The 25,769-nt window shown below is 36.7% G+C and overlaps 1 protein-coding gene across 1 annotated transcript in view; it reads left to right on the top strand.

The window, feature by feature from the left end:
• Positions 1-25,769, top strand: part of LOC114219088 (multidrug resistance-associated protein 1-like) — an 88,219-nt gene that overhangs the window by 43,510 nt on the left and 18,940 nt on the right. The window contains exons 13-18 of the mRNA XM_028116523.2: positions 227-403; positions 3,417-3,584; positions 4,890-5,052; positions 10,633-10,708; positions 18,504-18,564; positions 19,021-19,240. Of these exons, the coding sequence (XP_027972324.1) occupies positions 227-403; positions 3,417-3,584; positions 4,890-5,052; positions 10,633-10,708; positions 18,504-18,564; positions 19,021-19,240 (865 nt within the window). The remainder of the gene's footprint in view (positions 1-226; positions 404-3,416; positions 3,585-4,889; positions 5,053-10,632; positions 10,709-18,503; positions 18,565-19,020; positions 19,241-25,769) is intronic.

Genomic DNA, 25,769 nt, shown 5'->3' with positions numbered 1-25,769 from the left:
CAAATAAGAAGTACAAAGTAACTCCTTTGAAAGGGGCCTCTACGAAACATGTATAAAATTAAAATGTAAATAGGCTATAGTTACAGTTAAGAAATAACCTAGTTTTTTAAAAATTCAGTTTAAAGTTAAAGCAAAACTGTGGACTGAATATGTTCCTTTAATGTAGTATATGCAACTTTTTCTTTTCCCTTGTTAAGAGCATGTCTTTTATTTCTTCCCTTTTTAGGGTTCTGTGGCTTATGTTGCCCAGCAGGCCTGGATTCAGAATTGCATTTTACAAGAAAACATTCTCTTTGGCTCCATCATGCAGAAGCAGTTTTATGAGCGAGTATTGGAAGCCTGTGCCCTCCTTCCTGATTTGGAGCAGTTACCAAATGGAGATCAAACTGAGATTGGAGAAAGAGTAAGGAAAATATAATTTATCATATGCAGGAATAAAACTCCATTCAGCCGTGCTAATAAAATATTTATAGTCTTTTTCCTGAGGTCCTAGAGAGCCATACACAACTATAATTTTTAAAAATCATTGCAGAATTCCTATGAAGGAGATGGCAATATTAAGGACAAATAATTATCTGTAATTGACTATTTGGAAAACAGTTTTAAAATCAGCAGGAAATTCTGTCGTTAGGATCTACGTGGGGGAATGAAAGCCCACCAACTGGATCATCAGCACTTTGTTTTCATTGCTGGCTTACTATCTAACGAGTGAATGATAATTTGTTTTGTTGTTTTTTTTTTCCCTGTGTCTCTTGTGCACAAAGTCAAGCCTAGGACAGTAGCAACAGAGCACCAGTCTCCAGCGGTGGCACCGAGGCCAGGTTCTAAAAAGGCTCAGGGACGATGCTGTCATTAATGTGTCTTCTCCGTGTTTGCTCATTCTTGCTTAAGAGGATCTTGTTTCCCATAGTCTTTGTTCTATTTTATTTTCATTGCATTAATGAGTAGTCATTACGCTGCCCAGTGTTTTGGAGTTAAAACAAAACAAAACAAGATAGCGTGAGCCAAAGCATGAACCCCAAGAGATTATCTCCGACCCGTGACTAAAATCTCCATTAATTAAACATGAATGCAAAAGCAGCCTCTGCCCATGATTCACGTGTGCTGTGAAGATGAGTAAATAATCCTTGCCAAGTGCTTCGAATTTCTGAAAAAAGAGCATAGCATTGTTAGGCATTTTTACCCCTGGCCCCCTGTTGTTTAATAGTCCTCTTATATAAATTGATAAATAAAATAGAGAACAAAATCATAGAAAGTGGGCATATTAAAAAAAAACTCTAGAATGAGGCAAAATTTATCTCTTACATAGATTTATGTTGGCTTCACTCATAGTCTGTTACTTTGCAGATGTATTTTCTCAAGTTATTAAATAGATTTAATTTTTTTCCCCACCTCTCTGGTTTTTTTCTGGTGTCTTCACTGTCTGTAGGCAAAATGGCCCCATAGCTAAAATTTTGCAGAAATGTGACTTCTTCAAACTTGTTAGTACATATTGAATATTATGCCAATAAAGCCAATCTCTAATAACATGAAATAGTTGATAATATGTAACTAAAAATAATCTAAAGAAGAAAAATTTTCAAAATATGAAGTATATATTTAATATAGGCATAAATGTTATTGCTGATTATAACTTTTACTTTTTATTAGTAAGTGTCTCCCAATCTGATGATATACTTTAAAATAAACATGTAATTGAATATTCCAAAAGGCAATCTGTTTACAGCTGTTTAGGAGACAAGCAAGATAACAAAGGTAGAATTTTCCTCACTTTCCTTTATCTTTTCCTTTGGCATTGTTCAGTTGACCACAAATATTTATCAATGTATTATTATATGCCTTTATTCTGCTGTGGGGTACACAGTGGTGAGCAAGAGAGCTATCACCCTGCCTTCAAGAGATTTTCAGTCTAGTGAATCTCTGCCAATGAAATTATCAGTTGTCCTTTATTAATATTAATCATCAGACAGTCTATGTGCTGGGAATGCAAGGATGAATTTAGCTCATAGTCTTGTGAGGGAGACTGATGTGGATATAGCCATTTCTGGCAATGGGATGAGCAAATGGAGCACCATCAGGACAGGAATGGGGGGATGGAATCAGTTTACTTGGAATACTGGGTGGAAGATTCCTTTCAAAGGGGACTTCCTAGAGTGAATAGCTTTTGAATTGAAAAGGGAAGATATGGGCTCCCTAGCAGAGTGACCAGCCTCTGCTAGTCTGGTTGGCAGGAAGCATTGGGAGAGTGATTGAAAGATGAGTTAATACGAGAACATAAGTATTATACTAAGGAACTCGCTGTTGCTCATGGGTGATGGCAGATGAGATGTGGGCATCACAGGTGTTTAAACAAGGTGATTTCATAATCACAGGATATGCAATGACAAGGCAGAGGATGCACTGGAGAGAGGAGTGATTGGGTGATGATAGTGAGGTTGATTGCATCTGTACTTGGGTGTTGGATTTGTTGTAAATATTTTACATTCTTCTTATTAAATGCTCATGACACACCCATGAGTTGGGGGCTGTTATAATCACACACACAAGCACACACACACACATACACACACACACACGTATCATATTACTTTATATATTTTTTTCATGCCTGTCTCCCCTGCTAAACTGTGACCTTCTCATGATAGAGGCTCAGTTTCATTTATCTCTGAATCCCAAGTGTTAGCGTAGCACCCAGAATATGGTTATACAAAGGAGGTATTTTTTGAGTAGGCGGAGGATGAGAAAAGCAAAAAAGCAATGGCATTTTATAATTAGAGGTAACTGGCTAAGTTCTGTGCTGCAAGGAGGGCTTTTAAGCCAGATCTGTAAACACTAAATATAAAATAAATAAAGTAAATTGGGCCTGGCCCCATAATTCTGTATATGTGGCTGTACATGTCGACTTTAATTCTCACACGGAATGATGTATATTCCTTATTCTTGCTTCTTAGAGTTGTACTTTTGCCAACAAGACTTGTACTAATCTTTTTACAGAATAAAATAGGACATGATGATTACTGCTTTGGTAATTTAGCTATTATTCTCAATTTTCTATGTGTCAATTTAAAAATGATCACTGGTGTTGGTATATGGTTGGCAGCCAAAAGTCTTATTTAATATTTCAGAGGCATGACTTTTCAGAGTTAGGGGATTGGAAATTTTCTCCTTAATTGTTAGTATCTACTTTTGAGAGCAAGCAGTTAAGAAAAAGTAGATATATCTGTTAATTTGCACAAGTTAGTAGCACTTCGAAATAGGGGGTGGGGGTAGGCCTTTGGATTTTGTAATAAAGAAGGGTTTGAGGGTTAATCTTGAGTTTTCTATCCATGCTGCAGAAGAGAAATTGGATGTCACTATACGTGCTTTGAGATTTACACATTTATGGTCTTGGTTTTTTCCTCCTGCTCCATCTGCAGGGTGTGAATATAAGTGGGGGCCAGAAGCACCGTGTAAGTCTGGCCAGAGCTGTGTATAGTGGGGCTGACATCTACCTCCTGGATGATCCCTTTGCTGCAGTTGATGTCCATGTTGGAAAGCAACTTTTTGAAAAAGTGATTGGGTCCTCGGGTATTTTGAAAAACAAGGTAGCCATAGTGTCACTTATGCTTTTGGGGGGAAAAGGGAAGATGATAATCTGTATAGCATTGTGCCTAAAATTCCAACATTTTGTTCATTTGTTGAAGTAAAGTAGTGATAATTCATATGAAAAAGGGGATATCATACTGACCTTTTTACAGATAAACTTTAATGAATATTTTTTAAAGTTTTTTTTTACAAGTTTACTCTGACAATAATTTATGTGATTGTTACCTTATAGACTGATACCATACTCTAAGGGGATTTGTATGTCAGAATGAATTGGTTTTAGTTTACTTGATTTTTTTTTAAGTGGTATTTTCATACATACACTTGCATAAAAAAGTATTATTTTACTGATTATTTATTGCTTAAAACTATGGTATTATTAACATAGCAGTAACAATTCAGCTCTCTTGTGAAAGGGCCAAGAAGAAAGGAATTAATATTTACCAAGTGCATACCATGTCTGACACTAAATTAGTTAATTTAGTTCTTATAGCAAGTCTCTGAATAGGTATTATTATTCCTGTTTTACCTATGAGGGAACTTGGGACTCAAAATGATTTGATACAGGTAGCTTAGCTTAAGAACAGCAGAGGTTTTAATAACATGTAGAATTGTTGAACCACTATGTTGTACCCCTGAAACTAATGTAACATCGTGTGCAAACGTATTTTAATTAAAAAAAAAAAAAAAAAGAACAGAGATTTTAAAAAGTCTGTCTGACCACAAGGCCATACTCATTCCTTCATAATATGCATTTATAGACTTGTTAATATAAGGCACTCTGGAAAACATTGAATACATGCATGAAATGTTAAAGTATATATCTAAGTAAATAATAGATAAATGTCTTTACTTATTAAAATGAGCCCAAGATAAAAACCTCTGGTTCAATCCTATGTGTATGTGTACAATAATATGGAAAGACTTAAAAAATAAATACTATGAATTATGACTGGAATCACTTTGTTGTAATGCTATAGGACCTTTAAAAAGTAAGCATGAATGACAGATATGAAATTTTTAAATTTGTTATGAAATTGATTCATTTTTAATGAATGAAGACTACCTGAACCAGAGGGTTAAAACACTTGCAATCTTTGTTTGTTTGTCTGGTTTTTGTCTGACAGCATATAATCATTCATTGTGAAATACATATATGCTGCCTTATACTGGTACCTACTAACGATTACACTCTGAAATAGTAAAAAAAAAAAACAAAACCAAACTGCAGCTTTCTTTAAAATAGATTATTTTTACCTTTTTTTTTTTTTTTGTAACCCAAGGAATAAAATACTGTTTTTCAGACTCGTATTTTAGTGACACATAACCTCGCACTTCTGCCACAGATGGATCTGATTGTTGTCATGGAGAGTGGCAGAGTTGCACACATGGGAACATACCAGGAGCTGCTGTCGAAAACCAGAAACCTCACAAATTTGCTTCAGGCCTTCAGTGAACGAGAAAAAGGTGAGACGCGATGAAAAATAAGCCTACAATGCCGTGTGCCTAGCCATTCCGAAAGTCCATTAATTGTGTGATTTCTTACAATGCATTTTTCTTCATTCATCCTGCTTAAGTCAGGAGCTGGGCACCTTCCTTTCTCTAGAAAAGAAACAAATGTTGGGACACAGCAGCTAAAAATTACCCTCATTTATGATTTTTTAAGCAAAATGTTATGCCCCACGATCTGTTTGTTCATCTCTGAAATAAAAGATTAGTTGATTTATAAGCTCTACTGCAGGTCTAGAATATAATGGGTCTAAACATTCTACTTTCTTTAAAATTAAGAACAGGGAGCATAAATCCATGTCAAGTAAGTAATAAATATTTTAAACATATTGTTGCATGCTGAGGAGGAGAAACGAACAAACAGAAAAGGAATCTGAGGAAAGACAAAAGGGAATGATATTTGTCTAACTTTTATGAGACAACAGTTGAGTTTACTTACTGATTTTTGTTAGTATACTCCTACCATTTTAAATTAAGATTATACATGTTTATGTAAATGAAGTGGTTTGATCCTTACCTAATTAAGACACAGGGATGTTTGAAGTTGAGTATTAGCTTAATATTCTAGAGGTCAGTTATTTCCCATCTTTGAAAGTGTAGGGGCGCCTGGGTGGCTCAGATGGTTAAGCGTCTGCCTTTGGCTCAGGTCATGATCCCAGGGTCCTGGGATGGAGCCCCACATTGCATTGGGCTCCCTGCTCAGCAGGGAGTCTGCTGCTCCCCCTGTTTATGCTCTCTTGCTCTCTCTGTCTGTCAAATAAATAAATAAAATTAAAAAAAAGAAAGAAAGTGTAATGTGCATCATCTCTTTTTCCATCTATAGATGCTTTCTCAGGTAGACCGCTATGATACTTGTCCTATAACTTCCCAGAATACCACTGGGAAATGACTATAAAATCAGTTGACTACTTCATAATTTCAGGATAACAGAGGAAATATAGAGCTATATCTCAGTATTTCCTATATGAACTTGTATCCACTAATCACTTTACATTGTACATAGTTATAAAAGTCATAAAAATATGAAACCAGTTTATAACAGCATCGGTGCAATTTATTATTTGAATGTTGTGAAATCAAAGTGATTTTGTTGATGTGTTTCTTTTTTTGGACCTAAGCTAATACACTTTAGTTATATACTACTATTTTTTGTCTTTCTTGTCTTTATTCCTTTCTCAAATTCAAATATTCTATTTGTAGATGCATTCAGAAATATCTGATGCATCATCAGATGGCTATGGTCTTTTTTTTTTTTTAAGATTTTATTCATTTATTTGAGAGAGAGCACGAGCAGGGGGAGCTGCAGGCAGAGGGAGAAGCAGGCTCCCTACTAAGCAGGGATCCCGATGTGGGACTCGATCCCAGGACCCTGGGATCATGACCTGAGCCAAAGGCAGACGCTCAACCGACTAAGCCACCCAGGCATCCCAGCTATGGTCATTCTTAATAAAAGAAGCACCTTCTCTTCTCTTAATGGCTAACAATTTTGAAAATGATCTCTTGTCTTCTTGGCCAAGCTAAGTAATAATTTATGCTTACTGTATGTATAGGAAAGAGGTGACTGTGAGTGTCTCCTAGGATGAAAGTGTGGTCTGTCATTTTTCTCTATTCCCAGCACTTAGGTAGCTTCATGCTAGGCACATTACTGGTCCTCAGTAGCTGTTTGTTAAACAGGTGAATCTGCCAGAAGCATGTCTCCTCAGGAGTTAATGGGATGATTTGGAATGCTATGAGCCAGTGTATTTTTCATGTGGCCATTTATTTTAAAGGCCACATGAAATATAAGTTGTATTACTTTGGAAAATATAGCTCGAAAAGCAGGCAATGCATAAGTTTTATGGTCAATATTTAATTTACCATAAGATATAAACAGTGTATCTTTTGAAAGTTGTGGAATTTGCTCTTGTTTAAAACCCCAGTTTTGGAAACAAATATCATGCCTTCTCTTTTATTTCTGTATAACTTCTTATGTACATGAATCCTCTCTGGTAACAAATGGAAAGCAGTATTATTCTTGAAGTTGGCCTGACATTAATAGACGTTACTACCTCACTGTCAGAAATATGCCAGAGTTAGAAAAATGCAAATTGAACTTTTTTTTCCCTAATGACTTCAATATTGTGTCTTCTCTATCAAAATTCAGGAAGGTGATGAGTAGAGATAATTTTTGTACTAAAAATATAATACATTTTTGAAAAAGGATATTTCTGGGATTTTGATTTTTTTTTGGATGCTGAATAAAAAAATGTAAAGGCTTTTTAAAGGCCACCATAAAATTGCACATGATGATACTAGATGTTAGATAGATATTTGTAAAAGGTCTGTCATGTATAGTGTAATTCCCTTAGGGGCCACACAGAGCAAGGCAAAAGTAGATTTTGATGATATAAACCACCCCACTAAATAATAGTTTCAAACCAGGTTACATTCAGTGTCAAGTTCCTATTTTTTTTTATTTATTTATTTATTTATTTATTTGAGAGAGAGAGTGCACGTGAGCACGAGTCGGGGGAGGAGCAGAGGGACAAGTAGACTGTGCTGAGCCCGGAGCCCGGAGCCCAGAGCCCTACGCGGGGCTCCATCTCAACAACTCTCCGATCCTGACCTGAGCCGAAATCAAGAGTCAGATGCTTAACTAACTGAGCCACCCAGGCGCCCAGTGTCAAGTTCTTACAGTGCTGCCCTTAGATCTGGACCAACATGACCTAGTACTATACTCTACCTTATTCTGGCCTTTCTTAGCTGCCTCTCTAGTCAAGAGCCCAAGGATTGTGCCCATCAGGGGTCTCCTTCCAATCTTCTACTTTTTGAGTATTCCAGGTATTTGGGGGTTCCAGAATTCTCTGCCCAAATAACATAAACTCGCTCCTCAATCCTTTCCTCCCAAAGGCAGGCTAATCTACTGGCATTTGCCACTCTTTGGCCTGAGGAATTTTTTCTTTCTTGGGGAGATAGGTTAGGGTGAACAAAGCCTGGACATATGGGCTGAGGTGTCCACAGACATGGAGCAGGATGGGGTTGGGGTGGGAGAGAAGGGGACAAGGGCCTTTACTGGGACTAGCTCACCTAGGACTGTTAGGTTTCCAAGGAGCTCTTAGGATTTCAAACACTCTCACGTGGACCTCAGCTTTCGGGTGGTTGGGAAGGTGTATTGGTTGGGATAAGCAATAGAACTTATTTATGGTACGTTGGTTGGTTCCATCTGTTACTGTTAAATAATTAGGAATATGGTGTGTGGGCCTTCATTTATATTCTTGCCCTGGTACCCACCAATGTGAGGTGCAGGCCTGTCCCTGTGGGGCATTTCTTTTTCTTATTTGTAGAAGTAGTAGGGAAAACTCACATTATATCTGAGAGCATTGAGAGCATTTTTATTGGGATTTAGGGGAAAAGAATTACCTAGACAAGGAGTGGCATTTGAGAGGTGTGATCCCCGGTACTAAAACACCCTGTGACCTGTCATTTATGTTTTAACTTATCTTCTCTGATCTTGAGTCTGTTCAAGAATTTTTTCAAAAGGTACACAATCCTTCCATTTTAAAATTCATGTTAACTTATGTGACACCAGCGTGGGAGTAAAAGTCCTGGGCCAATTTTAGGCTGCCCCAGGCTCTAGTTCTGACTCTGAATAACTATGTGAGTCTTCAGAGAGTTGACTCAACACCTCTGGTTCTTCCCATTTATGAAAAATAGGACTGAACTAAGTCTTTTTTTTCCTAGTGGCTGATGTGGAATTGAACAATGCACATTTGTATCATTCCCTTGCCTCCAAAACTACTTATGACTTAGCCACTTTTTCTTCTTTTCCTACCATCCTCACCTTCACTATTAAGGTTAATAACAGATAACCTAGAAAAAGTAGTTTTTATAGTATAGTTTGGGTTTGGATACATCAGATCTTGGAGACTCCATCCAGCTCTGAAAAATCTACAAATCTCACCTTAAGGGGATTTTATATTAGAGAATCAGTCAGAGGTGAGAAGAAAGATCAATGAAGAAAGATATGAAGACTACTGATAAATTTACATATTTGTAGGTTTAGTCTAGGCTACTTCTTACCCACACTAATAATCCTGGTGATAGCTAGGAGGATGTCATGGGTAGTAAGTCAATATATTCACAACTTTTACCTTTACTTAATCCTCCCCGAAACCTCCTGAGACTGCATGGTCATGATTTTACAAAGATTAGGTATCTTGCACAAGTTAAGACAGATTGTAAGTGGCAGAATTTGAATCTGATACTACATCTGTTTCATGTGAGGCCAGCCAAACTCTTAAACATTATATCAAATGTGTAGGAACAAGTCCGCTGACTTGGTGTGAAGAGACAGGAAGGGGTGTGTGGCTCAGCTCACTCTTGTTTGCTCTGTCTCTGTCTCTTTCCCTTCCTCTCTGTCTCTTTGATAACTGCTGGTTTCAGCAAGTCACCTATCCTACCTGAGTTTTATTTTTCCTTTGCAAAATATGGATAAGCTTAACTATTCTCTTTATCTTATAAGCTCATTTGGTATTCAAATTATGTAATGTATGTGAAAGACCTCTATAAATTGCAAATATATAAATTTTAAAATTATTATTATAAACTATAAAAATGAAAACGGTCCTTAGGCAGGAGGGGGCTGAAACATCTCCAGATCAAATTTTCATTCTGTGAGACATGGAATACCATGTTTCATAGAGATGGTTGATGTAAGTCAGATTTTTCCATTAAGGGCTATTAAGATGTTTACTTCTAGAAGTAAGAAAACATAGAATTCATAGAAGAGATTGTAGAAATTCCCAGGTCCAGTTCCTTTCTTTTAAAGATGAGAAGTCTGAAATCCAAGGAGTTTAAGTGTTATACTGTAACAAAACACAAAACTCAGCCAAGCTCTGAGATGTTTCCCGTCAAATTCACAAGTAGTAACTTGAACCTCAATCTTGTAGCTCTAGATGTGAGACCTTGTTTTGTGTGACCTGCTTAACTGCTCTATGCCTCAGTCTTTTCATCCCTAGAATAAAGGGATAATTATAGTATCTTCCTCATAGGAATCCTCTTGAGAATTAAGAATTATATATATATAATTTAGAAAAATGCCTGCCATATAGGAAGCTATTATTAGTATTAGTGACATTAGAAAGAATGTGACAGAGATTTGGGGAATTTACCATTGTGTTTCATTAGTAATCTTCATAATAATCAAATTGTCTATAAGGCTTCATTAAATTGCATTTTTCTTTTAAAGACTAGAGTCATGTTCCTCTTGGGCAGATACCTAGCCGTTCTGTGGAAGTCCAAAACAAGTTAGCACTCCTCTCTAATGTCCAAAAAAATAATTTGTGTAGGCTTTTTCATTATGAAATCTTAGTTTTAGAAGATGTTAGAAGATACTTCAGGTGAAGGGGAAATAATGGGAAAAATGAAAGGGCTCTCTGTATACCTGTGGATCCAGAACACAAAAATTTCTCCAACTGGTATAATCTTTCATCATAGCTCTCTATTTTATGCATTGTTTGCTTATATGTATATAAAAGCACTCACCATCTTCCTCTCCAGCTCATGCTTTAAAGCGAGTCAGTGTAATCAACTCCAGAACTATACTGAAAGACCAAATCTTGGAGCAAAATGATAGGTGAGTATTAGGATAATACCAGGCTCACTGGAATTATTAATAATTAATTACAATCCTTTTAACATCTAAAATGCTTCCTTTATAAAGGATCTACACATTATAATGGCTACAATATGTACTTAGTGGTCTCCAGATTTTAAATTCTAAGTTAGATGGATGTGTCTAAGGTTTAAGAGAGATGGATGTGACTTAGTTTGGGAAATACATGCTCATTAGACTCTCAGTAACTTCTAGACAAATTCTAGTAGCAGAATTGTGTATGTGTGCGCCCTGTCCCCAACCCATAATAGTCATACCCACTGCTGATGTGAATGTGAAATAAGCTTTAGACGTGAGAATTCTACAATGGACTGGTATGGTTATCAGGCCAGGATATGTGACCTAGAAATAGGGACTTGGTGTAGGAATTGAAGAATCCGTTAAATGAAGCAAGAGAGAGGAAATAAAGAAGAGAGGGAGGGAGGAAGTGAGGGAGGAGGTGGGGGAGAAGGTACGAAGGGAAGGAGGGAGGGAGGAAGTGAAAGAAGGATAGGAGAAAGTGAGAGAAATAAAAATCATAAAACATTGACCCTGATTGGATTTTGTTACATTATACTTCCTTTTTTTTTTAAAAGTGACTAAAATGAACAGTAATTAAAGCAAATTACCCTAATCTGTTATTTGCCCCAGTATTCCCCATAGCAGTTGCAAATAGGAGACTGAAAGAAAAAAAAAATAGGAATAAACAGAATTACAGGGAGCAGCCACTCATCAAAATTGCTAAAATGGAGAATCGGGATGCATTATAAGGAAACAAGCACTTTGGGATCCATTGGCTCAGAATTTTGTAGATTTGACCTTGAATTAAAAAATGGACCTTGAATTTATTTATTGATTTTGAAAAGAGTAGATGTTCCTAAGGATGTGTGCATGATGTGGATGTTGCAGGTTTGAGTTTTGCCTCTATATCAGATTCAGCAGAGTCAATAGATCAACTAAATCATTCTCCCAGATATCCATACAACTTGCTCACCCACCTTTTGCAGGTCTTTGCTCAAATATTACCTTATTGATGAAGACTTTGGGTTTAGCCACCCTATTTTGTCACAGTACTTCCCAACCCCTTCCAGGCTTATTTTTTTTTCTTATAATTCTTATTAATTTTCAGTATACTGGAGAATTTATTTACTTTTATTTTGTCTTTCACTTCTGGATTTTAAGCTTTATAACAGCCTAAATTTTTGTCTCTTTGTTCATTGCTTTATTGCCATCTAAGAAGTTTCAACTAAACACTGAATAAAAAGCTGTGTTATATGTTATAATAACATATAAGCTGATGTTCAATAAATAATTGTTGAATGGACGAATAAGTAACTGAATTCTGAAAGAACACTCAAGGGTCTTTTAATCCATCATTTATTCTATACCTTTCATTTAAATGAGTGTCCGTTTTTAAGGATCCCCAAGAGAAGTGAATCTAGAAGCACTGAACCAGACTTTGAAATTCATGTGCTATAGGATCTACACATCTCTAATCCTTAGGAGAATTTTCACCTGTGTATAGTTTCACCATGTAGTCAATATGGAACTTGTTTAAAAGCTTAGAACTTAAAAATCAGTAAGTATTGTTGTTCACTTAATGATACCCTTCTCTCTATAATAAATCAGTTGTCCTTATGTATAAAATCATTGTCAGTCACAATATCTAAATTGAACCCCTTGAAGTTTTTGTGAATCACTTTTGGAAAGTTTCTTCTTGAAACAGGAATCCCACTCCCTATAAAAATTTATTTACAGAATCGATTTCTAAACATTTCTCAAGTTGTAGAGGCTCAGACTGAAGCCAGCATTCTGAAACTTACTTCTCCAGTGATTGAGTACATTAGGAAGATCGCCTCAATTCCAATATGTTACATTCTTGTCAACACAGCGCACTTTCAAGCTTACTTCTTAATAACTGCGATGAAAATGTTATTGGTGGTCCATGAATTCCCCATGCTGATCTTTTCTTGTTTGTCATCATAGTATTTAAATCATTTTTTTATCTTGTGTTTGAGAGACCAGAGACCTATTTCAGTTTTTCCAAAATATGTGCATGTTTGGCTACTTCCTATGTATGTCCTTCCTATGTATTTATTTTCTGTGCTACTTCTCATTTTAGCTTTCATTTTTTATCTGCTTTACTGTTTGGTAAGATAATATTACATGGAGAAAATTTCCCTGGCTTTTTAACCTAACTTTCTATTTTTTAGAATTATCCAATTTCCACTTAGTGCAGCATTAAGATAGACTAGGGCCTGGAAGATACACACAGGCAGGAACTTTACAGCAGTTAGAGACTCTCTACAGTGGGATGTGCTGAGATAGAATGCAGTGAGTCTTCCTCATGGAAGAATTAGTTCATGGGGATAGTGGCTAACTGCCCATCAGGAGGGGGGTAAAAAGGGAGTTGGACTAAATAATGTCTGAAATTTAAGACTTAGAATTACTTTATGATATGTTAGTTCAATTCACTAATAGGGACTAAAATAATTTGAACTGTTTCTACGTTTTGCTTTTCACTTCTTGGTTTAAATTTACATGGTATATATTAATTATTTTATTTCTTTAAATATTTATTAATATCTTCCTCCAATAAAATAAATCAGGAATGTGATTTCAGTATTAGACTGCCCCCTTCTGTCTTTCATGTCAGACTCTTTTAATCACTTTAATCCTCCCATACATACTCCATACTTTGCAACTGCATGCTCAGTTCAGGGATAATGGTTTCAGTATGTTAATTTTATATCTTTTATACAAAAATATGCAGACGGGTATTGTGCCAACTTTCCTGAGGTTTTCTGAAGGACAACACAAGACTCATTTTTAAAACTTCTCTACTAGCATAAAATAATTTGCTCTTTTAAAATTCAGATGGAATCTGTTATTCATAACAGAGTGCCCAGAACCAAATGCAGTATTTTTGTGGAAAAAGAATAAGTAACATTGTAGTTTGCAAAAGCAATGCCCTCCTGTATGGTGTCCAATAAATTCTTGGTCTTTGTTACTTATGTCTAATTAGGATGCTTTAATTCCCTTTTAACAGTTGGGTTTCATAGCATTTTATATCCAACTACATTAAGAATTAATTTTTTGGCTTGACAACCAATGCTGAATTTGCTTATCCAAACAGAATCCATGCCAAGGGCTTGAAGGATGATGACAGTAATTAACCCAAATCATATACCAGGAGCTGTTCCAATGAAAATGTCTGTTAAATAGTGTATCTTTTCCTGATGGGGAAGCTGATTCTACAAAGATCATGTATTGCAACCTCCCACAGAATGTTTCTTGACACTAGCGCCAGAGATAGAAAGGGAAGAGCCACCAGACTGATCAAAAGCCTTTCTTATTCTGGTAAATAAAATGGAAAACATGGAGAAATGGGGGGAAATTAAACTCAATTCAGACCTTAACATACCCCATGCTTCTGTGTCCCTACAAGGAACAAAGAGAGATGTGTAAAAAGAATGATCATTACAGCAAAAAAGTAGGAAAAATCTACAGCCACTAGAACTACTGAGTTTGTTAAATGAATCTTAATATAGTAAAATGAAAATATAATGCAGTTATAGAATAATATTTTAGGTTCATTGCATACTGAGTTACAAAGACCATGTATAAAATTGTTTAAAAGTTGAAGAATGGTTTTAGAACAACATTTGTATTATGATACTACACACATGTGGAGGAAAGACTGGCAATATTCACAAACATGTTAGCACCAAATGTCTCTGGAACATAGGATTATGAATCTTCCTTCTCCTGCTTCTCTTCTTCCTCTTTTTTTCTCTCCTCCTCTGCCATTACTTTTCTTCATGCTGTTAGGTATTTTCCAACTGTTTCTCCAGTAATACAGTTCTAGAGGAATTGACACATACCAGGTGATTGGTTAGAAATGTACCAAGATTGAGACAAAGGAAGTGTTTGTGGCGCTTTACAAAGTCAGAGAAAGCTTTAAAGGAGGTAGGAAAATATCTGGTTCAGTTTAGGGTGGTATAGAGATAAACAAGCAAGGAAATGAAGTAAGCATGTTACTGTAGAGATCTGGAACTCAAGGGAGAGGTATGGACTAGAACAATCAGTTTGAGAGTCACCCACAAAGAAGAAGGTCATTGAAACTGAGTGAATGAGATTACTCAGAAGAGTGGAGCATACAAAGGAAATAGAGTTGGCCCTTGAACAATGTAAGGGGTTAGGGCATCAACTCCCCCATGCAGCTGAAAATCTGAGTATGACTTTTGACTCTGCAAAAGCTTAACTACCAATAACCTATAGTTGACCGGAAGCCTTATTGATAGCAAACAGTCAATTAATACATGTTTTATATGTTATATGTATTATATACTGTATTCTTACAATAAAGTAAGCTAGAGAAAAGAAAATCTTATTAAGAAAATCAAAAGGAAGATACATTTACAGGACCATATGTATATTTATTGTAAAAGAAATCTGGATATAAGTGCACCTGTTTAGTTCATGTCTGTGTTGTTCAAGGATCGACTATAATGACTAGAATTGAGCCTGAGGAAACATAAACATTAAAGAGAATACAGAGAAAGGAACCTAAAGAGAAACTCACAGAGGGCCAGAGGGGGGTGAAAAAATACAAATGCATGGTGGTAGGGAAGTTAAAGGAAATGTTCCTTAAACAAGGGAGTGGTCAGTGATGTTAAGTGTCATGAAGAGTTTAAGTGAAATATTTTTTAAAGTATCCCATGGATATAACAATAAGTATTTTAATCATTTCATCAAGGCACCATTGATGGAAACACTTTCAGCCAGGTGCCAGACAGTTGAAGGAGGCAAAGTGGTTCAGCAGAAAAATGTTTGGCTATAAAAGGAAGGTAAGATAGGATGGTAACTGACGAAGGACATAGAGTTGAGAGTAGTGTCATTTTTGTGGTGCTGGTTTTAAGATGAGAATAATGTGTTGTTGTCTATGGGCTGATGGGAAGGAGTCAGGAGTAGGGAGGAGAAGATGAAGATTAGAAAAAATTGGGAAGAACTCAGGGTTTCTTAGATTTGCCTTAAGATGAGAATCCCTTGGATCATTTGTTTGAAAGGCAGGTTTCTAGTGGGGGAAATCCTATAATCTGTATTTCTTTTTTTTTTTTTTTAAGATTTTATTTATTTGACAGAGAGAGACACAGCAAGAGAGGGAACACAAGCAGGGGGAGTGGGAGAGGGAGAAGCAGGCCTCCCGCGGAGCTGGGAGCCCGATGCGGGGCTCCATCCCAGGACCCTGGGATCATGACCTGAGCTGAAGGAAGACGCTTAATGACTGAGCCCCCCAGGCTCCCCTATAGTCTGTATTTCTAACAAGTACCATCAAGTGACTCATTGACAAGACAGTGTGGAGACACTATAGTTAATAAATGTCTTTTGAGGAAATGGGACAGAATGGGATTCAGATCATATGGTTATTGAGGAGAGAATTTCCTTTGTTTGCTATAGAAGGAAATTAGAAAAGTCTGCGCAGAGGTGCATGTAAATGTAGAGATTTGGTGACTGACTTTCCTGTCTGCCCTTACTTTCTCCATCAAGTAGGATGTGGGCCCCTTCTGAGAGTCATGCAAGAATTTCTAAGCACTATTAAGAGCCCAGGTAGAGGGAAGATGTTAATTCATGGTGGAACCAATTTATAGAGCTGCATGATTTTTTTTGAAGCAAGTGTGATGAAGATTGACATGTGGGTTCTAACATGGAGGTTTAATGGAAAGAAAGGGGAGCCTGACAGTTCTGAGTATTACCACAGTTTGGATAATATTGTAATCATGGAGTACAGGCTGGATAATGAAGTCAAAAGAGAGACGTAATAGGTTTGCCTGGGACTGAGAGTTTTTTGGAATATGGGACAGTCAATGCTAAAATCAGGAATATCTGGGAAACCAGAATCATTGATCAGCCTAAGAGAGCAAGGATGGTAGGAAAGTTGGATTCAGGAGCTGGAAGTCTAGATGGAATTAAAACCAAATGTAGTGAGAGTTATTGAATGTACAATTTAGAAATAGAAGGGGTTATGGCCAGAGATTGAAATGTTTAGAGTTGGGTTTTCCAAGGTGGCTTAGTTCCTGATTATAAGACTCATGGCTTAAAGTCCTGACAGTTGATGATCAGAGTAGAATGCAGAGGAAGGACCTGGAAGTATGAAGGTCATGAGATTGAAAAGAGATTGAGTTTAATAAGCTGTCTGTGTAGACTATGACATCACCCAGGATGGTGGCAGAACAAAGTGGGACGATGAGCCCGATGCCAGTCTTTTTATTTATTTGCTTGTTTGTTTATTTATCTGAGAAAGAGAGAGAGAGAGCACATGAGCAAGGGGAGGAGCAGAGGGAGAGGGACAAGCAGACTCTGTGCTGAGCGCAGCCCACCATGGGGCTTGATCCCATGGCCCTGAGATCATGACCTGAGCCAAAATCAAGAGTCAGATGCTCAACCAACTGAGCTACCTAGGTGCCCACTTTTAAAAAATTTTTTTTCTTAATTTTTATTCTTTTTTTAAAATTTTTTTATTGTGTTAATCACCATACATTACATCATTAGTTCTTTTTTTTATTTTTTATTGTTATGTTAATCACCATATATTACATCATTAGTTCTTGATGTAGTGTTCCATGATTCATTGTTTGTGCATAACACCCAGTGCTCCATGCAGAACGTGCCCTCTTTAATACCCATCACCAGGCTAACCGATCCCCCCACCCCCCTCCCCTCTAGAACCCTCAGTTTGTTTCTCAGAGTCCATCGTCTCTCGTGGTTCGTCTCCCCCTCTGACTTACTCCCCTTCATTCTTCCCCTCCTGCTGTCTTCTTCTTTTTCTTTTTTCTTAACATATGTTGCATTATTTGTTTCAGAGGTACAGATCCGTGATTCATCAGTCTTGTACAATTCACAGTGCTCACCATAGCACATACCCTCCCCAATGTCTATCACCCAGCCACCCCATCCCTCCCACCCCCCACCACTCCAGCAACCCTCAGTTTGTTTCCTGAGATTAAGAATTCCTCATATCAGTGAGGTCATATGATACATGTCTTTCTCTGATTGACTTGTTTCACTCAGCATAGCACCCTCCAGTTCCATCCACGTCGTTGCAAAAGGCAAGAGCTCATTCCTTTTGATGGCTGCATAATATTCCATTGTATATATATACATACACCACATCTTCTTTATCCGTTCATCTGCCGATGGACATCTTGGCTCTTTCCATAGTTTGGCTATTGTGGACATTGCTGCTATAAACATCGGGGAGCACGTACCCCTTCGGGTCCCTACATTTGTATCTTTGGGGTAAATACCCAGTAGTGCAATTGCTGGATCGTATGGTAGCTCTATTTTCTATTCTTTTTTTTAAGTAGGCTCCACACCCACTTTGGAGCTCAAACTCACAACCCTGAGATCAAGAGTTGCACGCTCTACTGACTGAGCCAGCCAGGCGCCCCTTGGTGCTAGTCCTGATAGGCCAGGAGGCAAGTAGATGAGAAGACATAGAGTATGGTACAACTGGGTAGCATTAGCTTAAATAATCTGGGGATTTGGCTCAAGTTTGAAGGATAATTATCTAGAAGAAGCAGTAAAAAAATCAGACTATATGTTCTGACTTTAAAATATATGGGATATGGGAAGATAAAGAATCTCCATTTGAAAAGATTAAAGGAACAATGTTATCAGGGCAGAAGATTATGCAGTAAAATGGTTGCCAATGTATAACTTTAAAAAATGTGGTTGATCTGAAAACTACAAAATGTACATTGTCTTGCTTTATTAGGCCCTCACTGGATCAAGGAAAACAGTTCTCAATGAAAAAAGAAAAGATCCCTATTGGTGGGGTAAGCACCAGAATTACTAGTATTATTTGTTATTAACCATGCAAATACAAAAGATTGCATTGCATTATTAATAAATATCATATATTTTTCATTTGAGGAGGGTTACTATATAGTAGTTTGAAGAAATTACATTAAATGGAACCGTTGGTTTATTATAGTGGTGTTTAATTAGGATTACATGTTACTTAGCTATGTATATTCTTTTTTACTAATGATAGTAACCAATATTATTTGAACATGCATCATTTTTAAGCACTCAGGACTATGCTGGCACTTTAGATGTACTTATAAGGTGACTACTGTTAAAATTCCAACTTACAGATGAGTCATCTGGGAGTTAGAGGAGTTAGTAACTTGACCAAGATCACAAAGCTTAAGAAATGTCATGTAGGATTTAAATCTACCTGTCTGACCTTTAAGCACAGTAATCTAATTCCACATTAATTTTGCCTTTAGGTGAAGTTCCCAATCATTCTGAAGTACCTCCAAGCCTTCGGCTGGCTCTGGGTGTGGCTGAGTGTGGCTACTTACCTCGGGCAGAATTTGGTGGGCATTGGACAGAATCTATGGCTTAGTGCCTGGGTAAAAGAAGCAAAACACAAGAATGAGTTCACAGAATGGAAGCAAATAAGAAGCAATAAACTTAACATCTATGGATTACTGGGATTAATGCAAGGTAAAAAAAAAAAAAAAAAGTCCAGGGACTTCTTTTTTCTCTTTCTGGCCTAATTTATTCAAATGTAAGCATATGGCATCATTTTATTTCAGATAAAATCTATGCCATATTTTTCAAATATTTTGAGATAATTCAAATGCATATGTTTTTAATTCATCGTATTTGAGAAAGTAAACCAAAACTTATGTGTATCTGCTACATGGCCCACACTAAATAATGTATTTGTCTCATTTATTCTTGACAAAAAGTATTTGGAAAGGTGTTATTATTCCTATTTTACAGCCAAGGAAAATGAGACCCGTATGCTAAGTCATTCAGAACCCAAAAGTCTTGACCACATGGCTACTCACTGTATGTGAGACCTGTGATTGATATGAAGATCAATAAGTGAGTCAGTTACAAACTACACTGTAAGTAAAGTCTAAAACTACGTGGCAAGAAATAAGTGCTATAAAAGTAATAAAAGAAAACCTGCGAGGACACAGAGCGAGAAAAAGCCATATTTGAGAGTTAAGATAATTTCCAAGGAATAAGTGTCATTTGAGGTGTCACTTAAAAGAATGATTTGAATTTTGTGAGATTGAGGTCACAGAAAGGAGAGTTGACAGATGCAGAGAGAAAGATGTGAGTAAAAACATGGGTGGGGAAGAAAGGGGGCTGTAGGCATGAGTGAGGGAGCCAGTTTGAGTGGTCTTCAGGTTACTGGTAGGGCAGTAGGGGACCTAGAGGTGGGAAGGTAGTTTGGAGATGTGTTGGAGATGATAGTTGGAAAGGCAAGTGGAAAACTTTGAGAATTTGAGGGAAAAGAGGTGAATTAGAGTTATTTTTCAAACTAAGAATGAATTAACAGTGATGAAAAAGAAAGATGGACTTTTACTGGAGGGATTAAATCAGAAACCAGGGAGAATTTGGGATCGATAGGGAAGGAGTAATCAAGTATCTTCCAGGTGGAAGTCTGCATGGGAGATAATCTACTATGGAAAAATCTCTTCTCTGATCTATCTCCACGTCATCCAAGGCACCTAGTCCAGTGCTAACCAATGAGTAGGGAATGGAATAGGATTGAATGAATAAAGGATGAAGGAAAATAAATGAACAAACAAATGAATGGTCAGAGAATGGCAATGCAGTTGGAGAAAAGGGATAGAGAGGGAAGACACTGCAGTGAAAACATACGTAAGAATGGGTGATTTGAAGCTAAGAAGAGGGCCTCATTCTTGGTTTCGAAGTTCATTTTGGGTAACTGGGGAATGATGAAGACAAAAATAAGGAAACCGGGGGGGAGTCTTAATACGTGGGGCAGAGAATTCAGGTGACTTCAACTCAATTCAATGGTGAATTCAATTTTGGAAACATTTAATAGAAAGGGTAGATGCATTTTTCTACTTTTTTTTTTCCTCCCAGTAGGCAGGTTTAAATGCATATCTGGAAGTTTGGGAAGTAAATTTCATTTATTTGTAAAATGGAGGGCTTAGACTAAATAATGTCTACATTTCCTCCAACCTCTAACACTCTATAGCTCTGTGGTTCTACCGAGACGTTGAGTCATTCTAATAGAGATAACAAGTGAGCCATAGAGAAGATATATCACTATGAATGAGGATCAAGAGCCACAAGGGTGAATGATGGGTACTTGGGGAATGCCCATGTACAGCCAGTTAGGGGATTGGCTTCAGAGAAATTGAACAGAGATAAGTTCCTGATCAACAGATAAAAAAAAAAAAAACCCACAAAAGCACAATAATGTGAAGGCTTGCTCTGTTCCTAGAAACCCAAAGCATTTTATAGAGGTTAGATACATGAAATTGCCTATATTTGACATTTTATGACACACAAAAATGGTAATTTCATATGGTTTAAACTAATTTATTAATTCATTTAGCATACATTCTAATGAGGGACTCCTTAAGTTTGGGCATGTTACTTAAACTTTTAGTTTTACCATTTATAGAATGTAGATAATTTCTGGGCACCTGGGTGGCTCAGTTGGTTGGGCGACTGCCTTCGGCTCAGGTCATGATCCTGGAGTCCTGGGATCGAGTCCCACATCGGGCTCCCTGCTCAGCGGGGGGTCTGCTTCTCCCTCTGGCCCTCTTCCCTCTCATCCTCTCTGTCTCTCATTCTCTCTCTCTCAAATAAATAAAATCTTAAAAAAAAAAGAATGTAGATAATTTCTACCTAAATATTGTTCCAGTGATTAAATTAGCTAATATGTATAGAGCTTACAGAAAAGTGCTGAGCGTATAACAAGAGTGCAATAAATGTTAGCTATTATTTAACAATAGAGGAAATGAATACTATGCACGAAGTCTTACAGATAAAAGTTTCAGAGCCAGGTTTGAATCCATGTGTACCAGATTCCCCAAACTATATTCTTAACCACTAAATTAACATTTCCAAAAGTTTTACATGAAACGGTAGAGATGCTCCACAAATATAGGGTTCTGTACTCTAGTAGGTCTGGAAAACTGAGGACTATATTTTTCTGTGCTTCTGAAATCTTTTTTTCTTTCACTAAAAGTTTCCAGATATTCTTCAGTAAACTGACCTCTTTCGTTCTAACTAATTTGATGTTTCTCAAATCCATTTGACCATGGAAAAAATGTTTCTTCTTGTATTGGCCATTAATATCTTGAGCAACTTGTTTTCCATAGAATATACTTTGGAAAACTCTAAATGATGATACACTGCCTTCCAAGTGAAAAGTATGATGTAACAAAAGCCAAAAAAAAAAAAAAAAAGAAAGAAAGAAAGGTAGCACCTCAAAGAAGTTCTCACTGGTTCTGAAATGCTGCAGAAATGTGAAGAAGAAAAAAATTGAGAAAAGACCCATGATTGTAGTCAAAGATGTATCATCTAGAAAGAGATAGAAAGAGAATACAGATTGTAGGTAGTTGAACAGTTGATAATTAAAGAGTAGATACATATTGTCCTTCAAAGAAGTTAGGTGATTTGAAAGAAAAAAAAGGATATTGAAAAGTATGGTAGAAATAAAGAGAAGATTTTTTAAGTACAGACATTTTGTGTATGTTTGTAAAAGGAAAGAAAGGCACCTTGAGCGAGAATGATATTCAGGGAGAATTCAAACAAGAAAAAAAAATATGTGGAAGTCATGCTATCTAAGGATATTCATAAGGGAAAACACAAAGAGATACATGCATTTGGTAAAAAAAATAAAATGAAGATAAAATAAAAAGTATGAAACTTGGGGCTTCGCTTCTCTTCTCCTTTCCCATCTTTATTGTGTGGCCATAGTATTGCTTATAAGTGTCTCCATCAAAAGTATGCAAATATTGTGAGACAGATTTATGTTTATTTTGCCATTCTGTTAACAATATTCATTGGGGAAAGAGATGTTGTCAATGACTAAAATGAGATATAAAGAATATTTATAGTATGAAAGATAAACAGTGTGTTTGGTTTTGAATCAGTGAGAGTCAAGTTTATTGGCTTGCAATTCGCAACTAATTGAGGAAAGAATAGATATAGCAGTCTAGAATTATGAGCAGCAAAAGAAACATCCATATATACAAATATCTCTCTATCTGTGTCCATCACATCTACATATGAGAGTTAAACTCATACCAATCCAGGAGCTCATGTTACAACTTTAGGGGAAATTCAATATACTTTGGAAAGTATTTTAAATGAGAAAATATCATTTCCCATACTAGACAAGCTATGTAAGTTTAATGTTCACAATTTTACCATTGTAAAGTCTTACTTTTTTATCAGAACTTTTAAACTTTTTATTTAAATTCCAGTTAGTTAACATACAGTGTAATATTACTTTAAGGTATACATTTTTTTGATTTTCCATATATCTTTTTCAAGTTTTTATTTAAATTCCAGTTTGTTAATATACAGTGTAACATTAGTTTCAGGTGTAAAATTTAGTGATTTATCACTTACATACAACACCTGGTGCTCAGCACAAGTGCCCTCCTTAATACTCGTCAATAATTTAACCCATTCCTCCCCCGCCAGCTCCCCTCCAGTAACCCTCAGTTTGTTCTCTACAGTTAAGAGTCTGTTTTCTGGTTCATCTGTCTTTGTTTTTTCTCTATATTCATCTGTTTTGTTTCTTAAATTCCACATATGAGTGAAATCATATGGTATTTGTCTCTCACTGACTAATTTTGCTTAGTGTCATACTGTCTAGCTCCATCCATGCCACTGCAAATGGCAAGATTTCATTCTTTTTTTTTTTTTAAAGACTTTATTTATTTATTTGACAGAGAGAGATAGTAAGAGCAGGAACACAAGCAGGGGGAGTGGGAGAGGGAGCAGCAGGCTTCCTGCTGAGCAGGGAGCCCTATGTGGGGCTTGATCCCAGGACCCTGGGTCCATGACCTGAGCCGAAGTCAGATGCCTAACGATTGAGCCACCCAGGTGCCCCAAGATTTCATTCTTTTTTATGGCTGAGTAATATTCCAGTGCGCGCACAAGCATGTGTGTTTGTGTGTGTGTGCTACAACTTCTTTATCCATTCATCAGTGGATGGACATTTGGCTATTGTGGGTGATGGTGCTATAAACAGCAAGGTGCATGTGTTGTATCCCTTCAAATTAGTATTTTGGTATTCTTTGGGTAAGTACTTAATGCAATTGCTCTATCATAGGGTAGTTCTGTTTTTAACTTTTTGAGGAACATCATGCTGTTTTCCAGAGTGGCTGCACCACTTTGCATTCCCACCAACAGTGCAAGATTTTTTTCTTGTTCTCCACATCCTTACCAATACCTGTTGTTTCTTGTATTGTTGATTTTAACCATTCTGACAGGTGTGAGGTGATATCTTATTGTAGTTTTGAGTTGTAGTTCCCTGATGATGAGTGATGTGTATGGTGTAAGAAAGTGGTCCAGTTTCATTCTTTTGCATGTTGCTGTCCAGTTTTCCCAGCACCATTTGTTGAAGAGACTGTCTTATTTTTAATTAACTATCTGTAGATATAGGAAATATTTTGTAATGAGGCAACAGATTATGCAGTCTAATCAAAAGGATTTTTTCCTGATTGGATCTTTGTGTAGAGTGGTCTTCAATCATTAAAATTTGAATCTTCTCGGGGAACCTGGGTAGCTGTCGGTTAAACATCCGACTCATGATCTCAGCTCAGGTTTTGATCTCAGGGTCATGAGTTCAAGCCCCATGTTGGGCTCCACTCTGGGTGTGGAGCCTATTTTAAATAAATGAATAAATGAATGAATGAATAAGAATCCTCTCTAATTTTTCTTTCATTTTTAATTTTTTTGCATTAAAAATTAAAATTTTTCTGAAGACTTATTTATTAGATGTAATTATAAGTTTTCTATAAGTGGGTAAGCCTAAGAAATGAAAATGTATAATTTCTGTTTTTTTCAGTAGACCACAGCTGCATCTTACAGAATCTTGTACAATGAAGAGCAGGCTATATTCACTTACATCATCATAGCTCACAAAATAAAAAGGGCAGGAGTACTTTAAAGCATAAGCAGCATTGTCTGTCACATGTTAGTACCACAGGCCTACTATGAATAATATAGAAAGCTAACATTCAAAAAGAAACTAGAGTTCAAAGCACAATGTTAGATCTATATTTTGTAACAATAATAAAAATTTTAACCTCATTTTCTAGACAAGAAATAGTTCTGAACATTTTCTTCCTAGGTCCCAGCTATTCTCCTTAGAATCTTTAGGACACTCTAAACATCCCCAATCTATTATCTTTTATGCCTCATTGTTAGGAACTTCCTTTCTCCAATCCAATGTGAAAAATATAGGCACCTTATTTTCAAGGTGCACTGTTTAAAGAATACACTGCTGCTTCTAGTTTAAGATGAGTGAGTGGATCACCTGCTTTACTTACCTCACAAAATTCCAGTGAGATGACGTGAATAAATATAAAAGGGAAGACTTCAGAAGATTTTGGAGTGATAAATTTCTACATAAGCAATTACACTGATAGGTGAGCAAGGGTAGAAGAACCTGCAGTCAGAAATGGATAGGGGAGAAGCTATAACACAAGAGGGAGATGTTCATTTGGGCAGTAGAGAAACACTAAACTCATGGTCACAGGTAGAGAGTAGGATCGAGTTGCATGGAAATAATCAAAATAATTCACTAGACCATTGTTCTCCTGGCCCATCAGTCTCTCCTAGAACACCCACCACCATCACCACTCATGGTCACAGCAACTGGCATTGTAGTAATACAATGAAAACTAGAAAGCTGATGTCTAAAGAGGAAATTAGGGTTCCTAGTGTGTGTGGCCTACATAGAAGAAATCCTCCTTAAATGGCTTTTGGAAAAAGTCCAGCCTACATGCCTGGATCCCAATATTCAGACTCTCTGTGTCACATCTGCCCACTTATGTGGAATTTGAAGCAATCCCTTCCATTCAGAGGAAAAAAATGTTGGGGGAAATTAATGTGTGCAATAGCAGAAGGAAGCCACACCAGATACTTCTATTAATTAACCATGTGTTTATCTCAAATGTTTAAACTGATAATGATGGATGGCCTTGCATTTTAATTAAACCAACAGTATAAATAA

Source organism: Eumetopias jubatus, unplaced genomic scaffold (genome assembly GCF_037043125.1).
Source record: "Eumetopias jubatus isolate StellerSeaLion01/CBP00866 unplaced genomic scaffold, mEumJub1_p1.0 scaffold_1, whole genome shotgun sequence".
NCBI classification, from domain to species: domain Eukaryota; kingdom Metazoa; phylum Chordata; class Mammalia; order Carnivora; family Otariidae; genus Eumetopias; species Eumetopias jubatus.
The sequence above is the reverse complement of the archived record's forward strand: the minus strand, read 5'-3'. Positions and strand labels throughout refer to the sequence as shown.